General features: G+C 41.9%; 1 protein-coding gene across 6 annotated transcripts in view; it reads right to left on the reverse strand.

Annotated features, from left to right (window-relative positions):
* Positions 1 to 13,093, reverse strand: part of LOC139475973 (adhesion G protein-coupled receptor L3-like) — a 61,576-nt gene that overhangs the window by 23,918 nt on the left and 24,565 nt on the right. For 5 of the 6 annotated variants that reach the window (XM_071259191.1, XM_071259189.1, XM_071259193.1 and 2 more), the window contains exons 2-10: positions 12,866 to 12,942; positions 10,427 to 10,537; positions 8,987 to 9,100; positions 8,004 to 8,111; positions 6,861 to 7,301; positions 6,025 to 6,159; positions 5,756 to 5,854; positions 5,081 to 5,175; positions 4,287 to 4,478 (exon numbers count right to left, since the gene is read on the reverse strand). In XM_071259191.1, coding sequence (XP_071115292.1) covers positions 4,287 to 4,478; positions 5,081 to 5,175; positions 5,756 to 5,854; positions 6,025 to 6,159; positions 6,861 to 7,301; positions 8,004 to 8,111; positions 8,987 to 9,100; positions 10,427 to 10,537; positions 12,866 to 12,932 — 1,362 coding nt within the window. In that variant the 5' untranslated portion in view covers positions 12,933 to 12,942. The remainder of the gene's footprint in view (positions 1 to 4,286; positions 4,479 to 5,080; positions 5,176 to 5,755; positions 5,855 to 6,024; positions 6,160 to 6,860; positions 7,302 to 8,003; positions 8,112 to 8,986; positions 9,101 to 10,426; positions 10,538 to 12,865; positions 12,943 to 13,093) is intronic. The other variant, XM_071259195.1, reaches the window with a different exon arrangement.

The following is a 13,093-nucleotide window of genomic DNA, read 5'->3' on the forward strand; positions in this document are numbered from 1 at the left end:
CCCATTAGTGGCCGCTTACGACAAGCGTGGACGCCTTTTACGGCAAGCATTGGTTACAGGTATTCAGCAAGTCATTGGTTACCTGTGACTATTGATAAAGGTATTCATCAAGTCATTGGTTACCTGTGACTATTGATCAAGGTAATCATCAAGTCATTGATTACATGTGACTATGGTTCCAGGTATTCATCAAGTCATTGGTTACCTGTGACTATTGATCAAGGTATTCACAAAGTCATTGGTTACCTGTGAGTATTGGTACAGGTATTCATCAAGTCATTGGTTACCTGTGACTATTGTTCCAGGTATTCAAAAAGTCATTGGTTACCTGTGAGTATTGGTACAGGTATTCATCAAGTCATTGGTTACCTGAGACTATTGTTCAAGGTATTCAAAATGTTATTGGTTACCTGTGACTATTAGTAGAGGTATTCATCACGTCAGTGGTAACCTGTGACTACAGATATAAGTATACATTACGTCAGTGGTAACCTGTGACTACAGATATAAGTATACATTACGTCAGTGGTAACCTGTGACTACAGATATAAGTATACATTACGTCAGTGGTAACCTGTGACTACAGATATAAGTATACATTACGTCAGTGGTAACCTGTGACTTCAGATATAAGTCTATATTCCGTCAGTGGTAACCAGTGACTACAGATATAAGTACACATTCCGTCAGTGGTAACCAGTGACTACAAATATAAGTATACATTACGTCAGTGGTAACCGGTGACTACAGATATAAGTATACATTACGTCAGTGGTAACCTGTGACTACAGATATAAGTATACATTACGTCAGTGGTAACCTGTGACTACAGATATAAGTATACATTACGTCAGTGGTAACCAGTGACTACAGATATAAGTATACATTACGTCAGTGGTAACCTGTGACTTCAGATATAAGTATACATTACGTCAGTGGTAACCTGTGACTACAGATATAAGTATACATTACGTCAGTGGTAACCAGTGACTACAGATATAAGTATACATTACGTCAGTGGTAACCTGTGACTTCAGATATAAGTCTACATTCCGTCAGTGGTAACCTGTGACTACAGATATAAGTATACATTACGTCAGTGGTAACCTGTGACTACAGATATAAGTATACATTACGTCAGTGGTAACCAGTGACTACAGATATAAGTATACATTACATCAGTGGTAACCTGTGACAACAGATATAAGTATACATTACGTCAGTGGTAACCGGTGACTACAGATATAAGTATACATTACGTCAGTGGTAACCTGTGACTACAGATATAAGTATACATAACGTCAGTGGTAACCTGTGACTACAGATATAAGTATACATTACGTCAGTGGTAACCAGTGACTACAGATATAAGTATACATTACGTCAGTGGTAACCAGTGACTACAGATATAAGTATACATTACGTCAGTGGTAACCGGTGACTACAGATATAAGTATACATTACGTCACTGGTAACCGGTGACTACAGATATAAGTATACATTACGTCAGTGGTAACCGGTGACTACAGATATAAGTATACATTACGTCAGTGGTAACCTGTGACTACAGATATAAGTATACATTGCGTCAGTGGTAACCTGTGACTACAGATATAAGTATACATTACGTCAGTGGTAACCAGTGACTACAGATATAAGTATACATTACGTCAGTGGTAACCTGTGACTTCAGATATAAGTATACATTACGTCAGTGGTAACCTGTGACTACAGATATAAGTATACATTACGTCAGTGGTAACCTGTGACTTCAGATATAAGTATACATTACGTCAGTGGTAACCTGTGACTACAGATATAAGTATACATTACGTCAGTGGTAACCTGTGACTACAGATATAAGTATACATTACGTCAGTGGTAACCTGTGACTACAGATATAAGTATACATTACGTCAGTGGTAACCTGTGACTACAGATATAAGTATACATTACGTCAGTGGTAACCTGTGACTACAGATATAAGTATACATTACGTCAGTGGTAACCGGTGACTACAGATATAAGTATACATTACGTCAGTGGTAACCTGTGACTACAGATAAATGAATACAGTGTATGCGGTCCGGGTAACAGCTGACAATACATCTTTCCAACATTAGTTTTGAAAGATGGAAAGCCTGAAAAGGCCACACCGCTTCCTATTTCTCACGTCAGTGGTAACCTTTGACTTCCGAAGTCTGTTTTGAAAGAGGGATGATTGAAAGTTTAACACCGCTCCCAGCTTCTTACTTCCCTATACCGTTTTGGAAAGATGGAAAGTCCGACAGCTCCACATCGTGTCTCATTTCCCACTTCCGTAAACATGTTCTGCCAATTGTCAACTTTATATTTCATAGTTTGGAATTCTGAGATTACGAAGGCGTTTGATTCGCTTGTTTACTCTCGTCTTCTTGCAATGAGAAAGATTGGTTGGTTGGTTTGTTGTTTTACGCCGCACTCAGCAATATTCCAGCCCATGTTCACTTTCCAGTAATTATCTAAATATTTAGATATCGTAACTATTGTCCAATCATTGCACCGGCTAGAAATTGGCCCTCGCCCGTCTCCTCGTTTATATTGGACAGGAACCCAGCCTGTTATTGCTCGCCATGTGTGAATTACGTGTACATATTTACACTCTACAAGTGCGTATATATCAAAGCATATCAACCATCCAGTGTCGTAAACGAGAAAGTATGTCGTAAAATCTCATTTCTGACAAAGGTAGTTAATTAACGACAAAATGGCCACCGTAACATTAGCTTCCCAAACTATGAAATAGAAAGTTAGCAGCAAATTCAAGCTTCTAAGGTTTCTATTTCCTAATATATCTTTACGAAAGTGGGAAGTGAGACGCGAAATAGAGTTCCGAGCTTTCAATCTTTCCAATACGCTGTACAGAAGTGAGAAGTAGGATGCTGTGTAGTGCTTTTAAGCTTTACACCTAAAAAGTTAAGTTTGAAAGATGAGTTGTCAAATGTCATCCGGACCCCGAATGTATGTCGTAAACCCTCGTCTTCCTCATTGAAGATCCGGGGTAGAAGGTCTTCAGCAACCCATGCTTGCCGTAAATGGCAACTATGCTTGTCGTAAGATGCGACTAACGGTATCGGGTGGTCAGGCTCGCTGACTTGGTTGATGCATATCATCGTATCTCAATTGCGTGGATCGATGCTCATGATATCAATCACTGGATTGTCTGGTCCAGACTGGATTATTTACAGACCGCCGTCATATAGCTGGAATTGTGCTGAGTGCGGCGTTAAACAACAAACAAAGGAAGTTATCATCCCTTTATAATTTATATATTATATAATTAGAGCAGGTAGTATTTTAAACATCTAGATTCCTTTGATGATAACTCACCGTAGAAAAATATACAGAGACAAAATATCTGGTCTCAATACAAAAATTACAGATCCTCACAATCCCCCCCCCCCCCCCCCCCCCCCCCCCCCCCCCCCGTACCTTGCTGTTACTGAACTAGTGTTCCAAGTTGCGTTAAATCCAACTCAATCTCTTGTAAGCGTGACGTAAAATATGTCTCAATATGTCCCTCAAACAACTAATCCACATGGTAAGGGCTCATGTAACCGGATGTGTTATCGAAACACAAAAGACCAACACATGTATAACATTAAATACTTGCTTCTAGGTCTTTATGATAACAATCTCATTAAAATCAGGTCCTAGTTCTCGCTATCGCCAAACAAAGATCTGAGGACATCCCATTACGGGTCATGTCAAAACGACCTTTCATCCGACCAATCAAAGCGTCGCTTACCAGATCCCGAAAAAGACAGTCGGAATGTGTTTTCTAATCTTGGTATTCCGAATGACAGTTACGGCCCATACGACTGAATCCGTCAAAATTATAAATATCTCTCGCTTCCGTGGGATAAACATTTGAACGGAGGAGGTGTTGCACAGTACGCGGGAAGCACTGCTATACAATCTCAGCCATATATTAGACATTCCGGAATGTTCGTTTGTTCAGCTTTCAAAATTTTAATCGAGAACTGTGTCAACATATTTTTCAAGCGTAGTCTGAAATGGAAGTCGCCAAGTTGAAACGAGTGCGGTGAAGCTCGAGAAAGCTGCTTTCTAATTTGCTGATGTCGACTTCTTGTATGTCATTTCAGTGGTCGATCAAAGTTCGCGAAAGGTCGTTCTGACGTGACACGTAATGGTATGTCCTCAGATCTTTGTTTGGCGGCAGCCAGAACTTACCCGTACATAGATCTGATTGTAATGAGATTGTGATAATAAGAGAGTTAACCCACCTTAACTGACGCTGTATCCACCGCAACAGGGGAAGCAGGACTGCTCACTACGGCAACGATGTTGTCAACGATGTCAATGGATTTGTCCAGATCCCCTGCGGAAGAGTCGTTGTTCTGGGTGGCATTCTGTAGGTTCTCAAGCACATTCTTGACAGCCTCACTGGACGCAGTTCCCTCAGTGATTGCAGCCACCTGAGGATGAAATAGATAAACACGCAACATATGTATCAAAGAAAAGGACACGAAATATGTAATACCAGAGACTTAACCTGTTTGGCACTGTGTCACGGTCCATGGTTTGTTTATTACTGTTCATCGAATTAAGAAGTGGACACATGTGTATTGTCAGAAACGTTTTGTTTGTTGTTTAACGCCGCACTCAGCAATATTCCAGCTATATGACGGCGGTCTGTAATATAATCGAGTCTGGACCAGACAATCCAGTGAATGACATCATGAGCATCGATCCACGCAATTGGGATCGATTACATGCATCAACCAAGTCAGCGAGCCTGACCACCCGATCCCGTTAGTCGCCTTTTACGACAAGCATAGTCGCCTTTTACGGCAAGTATGGGTTGCTGAAGACCTATTCTACCCCGGAATCTTCGCGGGTCGTACGCTCTTTCACTGTCCTTTGTCGACAGATTTTATCATCTATATTTATGTATTTTTACTGTACACCTTGATTTACTCATGATATGGCTGAAATATTGCCGATGTGACTAAAAATCGTAACTCACTCACTCACTCAGAAACGTGCGCTGTTTGGCACCCACGCAATGTTTACCAACCTCTTCCTCTATCTGCGCTATCTCTTCTCTCACGCAGTTTATGTAGTTTGGTTCTCCCCACTCCCCAGTGACGTCACAGACACGGTGAACTTTACCTTCAAAATATTATAGCTTTGTATATGAAGTTGTTCTATTCATAGTGCATATATGATAACGATAACGAACAGCTTTATACACAGGCATTGAGAATATACTAAGCAATATTCAAGCTACGAAACTGTGGACGACAAAAACCAGGTCGTTGTGTCCCACGTGGTGGTACGATGACACAAATCAAGGAGTGAGTGAGTGAGTATGTTTTTACGCCGCTTTTAGCAATACTCCAGCAATATCATGGCGGGGGACACCGGAAATGGGCTTCACACATTGTACCCATGTCGGGAATCGAACCCGGGTCTCCGGCGTGACGAGCAAACGCTTTAACCACTGGGCTACCCGACCGCCCCTCTAATCAAGGAAGACCTCCCAAATATTTATCTGCAAGCATAGGGTAATATTGGGGAATTGTCTTGTTGACAGTATGCCAAAGCGTAAAAAACAGAAAACAAGATAAGAATAAAGACTTTATATATCATATCAAATAGTTTTGTAGAGGGCTTATCTTGAATTCCTGATGGTAATTTGGCACTGATGATACTGACAATTGCAATAGACAATGCACACCAACAAACGCACCTAGAAATCCCCCAGGACAGGGCAGCACCATCGTCGTATTACTGACAGTCTGGGGCCACACTGTTCCTCTGGTGTCTCTGGTTTCTGTGCACACCTTGTCTGAAAGCAGTTACATTAAAATAATACACCGGCTGGAGACCCAAAAAGCAACATACATGTATGGTCAGCACAAGCAAAGCACAACATTTGCTGAAGGTGCATTAAACGTTACACATGAATATACAATATAGGCAATTGTTTCAAGCGTGATCATCTGAAATAGAAATTACTTTCAGGTTTGGTGATAACAAGCGTTGCTGTTTCTGTACAGTTGATGACACCACACTTGTAGACTCCAGCTCTGTCGGACGAGTTCATCATCAGAATCTCCATCCCATCCCTCACTCTCACGATCTTCGATTTGCCTAACAGAAAACGTTATCTATGTTCCCTGCCACAATTTCGTTATAGGAGTCAATTCATAAAAATGTTCACCTACCTATAATGTACTCTTGGGGTGCCGGTTTGGGATTTTGTTTGAGGCCCAATATTGTTTTCGGTTCGAAACCGAGTCAGCAAGTCAGCGAGCCTGATCACCCGATCCCGTTAGTCGCCTCTTACAAGCATAGTCACCTCTTACGGCAAGACCTATTCTATCCCGTATCTTCACAGATGACGACCCATGTGAAACGCACTTATAGTTAATTATACACTGGGGTTGTGAAAATGTGGTGCAGGTGCTCCTTTCAGAGAAAAAACGTGCCATCTTATTCCCCCAAACACGTGTCCTCAGGTATGAGGCCCAATTTTTTTTCTAGACATGCTTGATGTCCTGAAACAAATTATATTGTTTGGCCACTCATTACACACGTGTTTTGAGGTTATCACGATAGCCAACCAGTCACCTGAAACTGTTATCCGACAAGTAGTGTAGATATTGTGGATGTACTCTCTGTGTTTTGAGTTATTTGGAGTTTATTTCCTTTCTTATTACATACTTTTACACGTTTTGTGTAGCAAAAACCTTGTCACGGATTATGACACTAAGGTTATTATCATGTCATTAATCACTAAAACCAACTCTAAAACAAGTGTCGGTATATTTATAGTAGTGTTATGTTATTACCAGAGAGTTGGTCCACTGAACTAGATGCAGTCGATGGAGTCGCAGTTGCTGTAGATGTACTAGATGCTGTCGATGGAGTCGCAGTTGCTGTAGATGTACGAGATGTAGTTGATGGAGTCGCAGTTGCTGTAGATGTACTAGATGCAGTTGATGGTGTCGCAGTTGCTGTAGATGTACTAGATGCAGTTGATGGAGTCGCAGTTGCTGTAGATGTACTAGATGCTGTCGATGGAGTCGCAGTTGCTGTAGATGTACGAGATGTAGTTGATGGAGTCGCAGTTGCTGTAGATGTACTAGATGCAGTTGATGGTGTCGCAGTTGCTGTAGATGTACTAGATGCAGTTGATGGAGTCGCAGTTGCTGTAGATGTACTAGATGCAGTTGATGGAGTCGCAGTTGCTGTAGATGTACTAGATGCAGTTGGAGTTTCTGTACTTGAATCTGGCAAAAAGACAGAATACACAACTAGCATCCCTGTTAAAGGTAACAAGAGATCTATGATATATTAAAGTGACTCGTTTAAGATACAAGTTTATAGGTCATGTTACTGGTTGATGACTTTGAATTGCAGGTTACTATACGAGCAGATGAAGAGGATGTAGTCCCAGTATTTGCAGCTGAAGCTATTTCATGGCTTACTACCTACTTGTGGTAATTACCAAAGTCTCCAAAATTCTGTTTTTAGGACCAATCAATTATAGCAGAGATCCTGGTATAATTCAGTAGGAACTGAGAAACGTACTGACAGAGAACGATGACATGGTGTTGGTTGTGCTTATTTAAAAAGCCAATGGGACTGGAGTGAATGTTGTTATCTCAATTGCATCAGTTTTAGGTTGACATCAACGCAAAATCAAGATTGACTTCATAGGCAACGTCTTACGCCGTCGGGGTACCACCATGTCACCGAGCCCGACAACCCGCTTTATAAAGACTGGTTGTGCTTATTTATAATGCCAATGGGACTGGAGTGAATGTTGTTATCTCAATTGCATCAGTTTTAGGTTGCCATCAACGCAAAATCAAGGTTGACTTCATAGGCAACGTCTAACGCCGTCGGGGTACCACCATGCCACCGAGCCCGACAATCCGCTTTATGAAGACTCTTACCTCAAGCATAGAATGAGGGTATTGTGTACCTACCGCAGTTCAGCTCGTCACTCCTGTCACTGCAATGATCAAAACCGTCGCACACATACTCGACACGAATACGCGTTGCTTCCGAACCCAGGCACTCGAATATACATGAGCCTAGAAATATATGTTATGGGGTTAATACGTGAGGAAGCGAAATTAGTAAACATGTAGATTCGCATGCACTGAGCAAAGCATTTCCCCATTAGATTTCTCGAAAACAAAAATAATGACATATCAAATGAAATATGGTATCACGCCGGGTGCACCAGAAATGGGCTTCACACATTGTACCCATGTGGGGAATCGAACCCGGGTCTTTGGCGTGACGAGCGAACGCTTTAACCACTTGGCTACCGCCCCCCTCACCCCCTCGCCTTAGACAATTGGGCAACCGGTGCCCCCTGGAAACCTTATTAAAAACATGTTGATTCGAAAAGTTATTTTAAAGTACTTCATAACTTCAAATATTATGAGTTACATGTCTCAAAATCAGTGTTGTTCGTGAAAACGTGTTGTTTGTCTGTTGTTGAAGGCCGCACTCAGCAGTATTCCAGCTATATGACGGCGGTCTGTAAATAATCGAGTCTGAACCAGACAATCCAGTGATTGATATGAAAAGCATGATCAGTCTTGTACAACCAAACTGAAAGGAAAAGATTTTGATGAGATTTCATTTGCTTGTCACGTCACGACTGTTCAAAATCTGAGTTACTATAATTATGAGTCGAGACCCGTGAAGATCCGGGGAAGAATAGCAACCCATGCTTGTCGAAAGAGGCGACTAACGGGATCGGCTGGTCAGGCTCGCTGACTTGGTTGAAGAATGCCATCGTATCCCAATTGCGTGGATCGATGCTCATGATGTCAACCACTGGATTGTCTGGTCCAGACTCGATTATTTACAGACCGCCGTCATATAGCTGGAATATTGCTGAGAGCCGCGTTAAACAACAAACCAACAACAACAACAACAATATTGTTTAACATACCACAGGCATTCTCATCACTCCCGTCACCGCAGTCGTCCTTGCCATCACACACTTGGGCCGTAGGAATATTTTTTGAATTCTGACACTTGAACATGGAGTCTCCGCCTTGAACAGCTAATCATACATGTATGTGTTCAGAAACGTGAAGTTTACTCAAACTCAAGGATTGAGCGAGTTAATTGTTAACGTCTCATCTACACAGTATGGCGACAAGTACAAGATATGCATTCATTAAAAAAACAAGCGTCAACTGGACGACAAATCCCCCTGATCTCTTAAAATCCTTAAATAGCAAAAGGCACCATTTGACAACCTGGGACCACTTGCGAAAAGCGATCTTACCGCAACGACTATTGTAAGCCTATGTTAATGTGTGGGAGGTAAGATCATCTTAGCGCTAAGATCGCTTTGTGCAAGTGGGCCCAGGTTTTGTGTGGACATTGTTTCATGGAAGGATGCCTTTTAGTGTTAGAGATATGGTCCATACAGAGAGACCACTATGAACAGAGTCAAAGTCAAACTTGTTGCATGGAAACTAGGAATAAAATTCCTAAATAGCAAAGGCACCACTTCACTCCCTGAGTAATACATGTACCAAGTTTGGATGATAAATCTTGATTTTTTTTTTTAAGTTCTGCACTGAAAACGACACCCACCACCTTTTCTGCTAAGCACATTGTTTCCATGGAAACATGGGAAATTGAAATTTAGAAAAAAAAATCATCAATAGAATTTGAAGACACCACGTCAGCCCTGGTTGATACATGCACCACGTTTAAAAGAAAGACTTTCACGGTTTTCAAGTTATGCTCCGGAAACGAAATAAGGACGGTCAGACAAACCAGATGATGACTATACCCCCCGCATTAAATGTAATTCGAAAAAAAAAAAATCAATTAAAAAAAAATTTAATTCTACGATGAATTTGGAAATTACCCGATTCAGATTGATCAATCAGAGGCTATCAAAATCACAATAAACCCGCATCACCGCGGAAGCTAATATTCAAAGAATAGTACTTTTTTCAGTCATTGTCGGTAGGCTTATTTACAAAAATATATCTTTCAATAATAGGTTACAATATGCACGGTTGCGGTGACTACAATATTCAAAGGATGAGTGGTAATACATTTCGTAAATATCAAAGTTTGTTGTGACCCAGCTATATTCCAGCTACAGTAAACTACGGTTATAACGAACTCAAAGGGACTACTAATTTTAGTTCGTTATAACCGTAGTTCGTTATAAGTACATATACAGCATGACTACAGCAAGAAGTCGGGACCAAAAAGTAAGTTCGTTATATCCGTCAGTTCGTTATAAGCGTGTTCGTTATAACCGTAGTTTACTGTATATAGGTTGCTGGGGACAAATCCTATTCTGCTGGACGGCGGTATTCCGCATCATTTACTTCCTCACTAGTAGATATAAAATACTTACTACAATTCCACTCGTCACTCCCATCGTCGCAGTAGGGGTCCCCGTCGCATAGAAACGAGACATCAATACATTCTGAATCGAGGCACTGGAACCTGCCACTTTCGGACAACCCTTAAATGTACATTTGACAAATTTGGCTTTTAGGAGGTGAGTTACACAAACATAGGAAGCAGGATATTTTTTGTTTTAAAATATGTTGCCCTTTTCATTATAAAGTGACCTTCGCCATATAAAACACCAGTACTAAAATGGAATGAAAACAGTATGCACACCACCCATCTACCCTGTCATAATCTAAGGCACCGCGATTCGCTGTGCAGAGTTGCGTCCCTTGGGTAAGCCAGGAACCTATGATTGTGGGTTCGAATCCCGGTTCGCCCCGATTATGTTTCTAGGTTTGTCAGCACAATACCCGTGCTCAGATAAACGTCTGAGACCTGCATCACTTCGGGCTTTCCTCCCACATTAAGCTTTCACGCCGTGATATAACTGGAATACTGTCAAAAGCGGCGTCAAATCCCCCTAACTTACTCATAATCTAATGGTATTTGGAATTTTACAGCCAGAGGCACGTCATGTGATGAATTGGACAGTGATGTTATTTCGTTATCTGAAATTGAGAGGCATTAATAGTTCTAGCGCAGAATATTTCGGGAATATGTTATCATTCTTCAGATTAGCCTAGTGGTTAAAGCGTTCGCTCGTCACGTCAAAGACCCGGGTTGGATTCCCCACATGGCTACAATGTGTGAAGCCCATTTCTGGTGCCCTCCGCCGTGACATTGCTGGAAGATTGCTAAAAGCGGCGTAAAACCATACTCACTCACTTCAAGAATGTGCAAAACGGCAACTTCTACACGACTATGCAACTTCCTCAGTGCATGTACATTAAATTTCATATTGAACTAGGCATACCTAGCCGAGGAGAGGGCTAAAATTCATGTTCAATGAATGTTTCCGTGCTACATACACAAAAAACTAAACTATCATATTTTATTCATCCAACAACTGCATAAAATATACACATGGAGAAATGGCTTGGTTATGCATTATTAAAAATCGCATCAGAAACCACTGGGCCACAGAGACATATTTAAGAAAGTACCTAATACGTGGAATATTCACGTACGTTAATGAAATTGTGTGTTTGCGCGTGTGTGAGTGAGTGTGAGTGAGTGTGGGTGAGTGTGAGTGAGTGAGTGAGTGAGTAAGTGAGTGAGTGAGTGAATGAGTGCGTGCGTGAGTGAATGAGTGAGTGAGTGAGTGAGTGGGGTTTAACGACGCTTTTAACAGTATTCCATGGCCAGTTATATCGGGGCGTGTCAGCTTAATGTAGGAGGAAAGCCCGAAGTGATGCAGGCCTCAGAAGTTTACCACTTCAATGAAACCCACGAGCACGGGTATGGTGCTGACAAACCTAGAAAAATGATAGGGGCGAATCGGGATTTGACCCCACAATCATAGGGTTCTGGCGTGCCCAAGGGACACAACTCTGCACAGCGAAACGCGGCGCCTTCGACGACTGGGCCCCCCGTGCCCCTATGGTAACAGTAATGGTGGGTACAAGTATGTAAAGTTTCAGCGGAGAGGAGATGATTTTTCCACCCTCAGTAGACATGTCTAAAATATAATAGGAATTTGTGAGCAATGTTTTGAGATATAGCAGCTTCTTGGACTTTGTAGTTTCAGTGAGTGAGTGAGTGAGTGAGTATGGTTTTACGCCTCTTTTAGCAATTTTCCAGCAATATCACGGCGGGGGACACCAGAAATGAGCTTCACACATTGTACCCATGTCGGCGAATCGAACCCGGGTCTTCGGCGTGACGAGCGAACGCTTTCACCGCTAGGCGACCCCACCTCCTCAATGGGCGATCTTTTTCAATTTATCTTAACCACTAGGCTACCCGACCGCCCCTTTTAGTTTCAGAGGCTCGAGTCGAAACAATACTAACACTAGAACAAGGGGGGTAGGTGAAGGTCAAGGCTATGTTTAAGAAAGGTATGCACACATTTGGTTTAGGAATATACACGACTGTTATATCCTTTCATACTGTATATCATACCAGTCCTCATTTCATCCAGTTAATGAGCCTGTCCCTTAGTTGAAAACCCCGGAGCAAACCACGGAGCAAGGGCCATAACTCGTAAAAATGCATTTACGACACTAATTTTCGAACTCATGACCAGTAACATCAGTGTGTAAAATTTGATTTCTCTGACTTCAATAGTCCTCTTTGAGAAGCGACGGATGTACGGACGGGCGGACGGACAAACGCCGTCTCTCTACCCCCCGCTTCACTTCGTGGCGGGGGACGAAACATATGTAAAGACTTGATGTCGGACATAAATTACGGCAAACATATGTTGCTGGAAACCAAATCTAACCCGCCACCCCTGGTGGGTGAGAGAAAGTAGTAGTTTCCCTGGTAAAACACTTACCACTCGCGTGATCTGATCCAATAAAGCACACAGCAGCAGCCACGAGGAATACTTGTTTGAAACTCATTTCAAGTTACCTGCAAATAAACACATTGGGTGAGAGAACCTCAGCTCAACATACAATCTAAATCAGTGAGTGAGTGAGTGAGTGAGTGAGTGAGTGAGTGAGTGAGTGAGTTGGGTTTAACGCCGCTTTTAACAGTATTCCAGTTATATCACGATGTGTCA

This window comes from Haliotis cracherodii, unplaced genomic scaffold (assembly GCF_022045235.1).
Source record: "Haliotis cracherodii isolate W230 unplaced genomic scaffold, xgHalCrac1.p SCAF_3, whole genome shotgun sequence".
NCBI classification, from domain to species: domain Eukaryota; kingdom Metazoa; phylum Mollusca; class Gastropoda; order Lepetellida; family Haliotidae; genus Haliotis; species Haliotis cracherodii.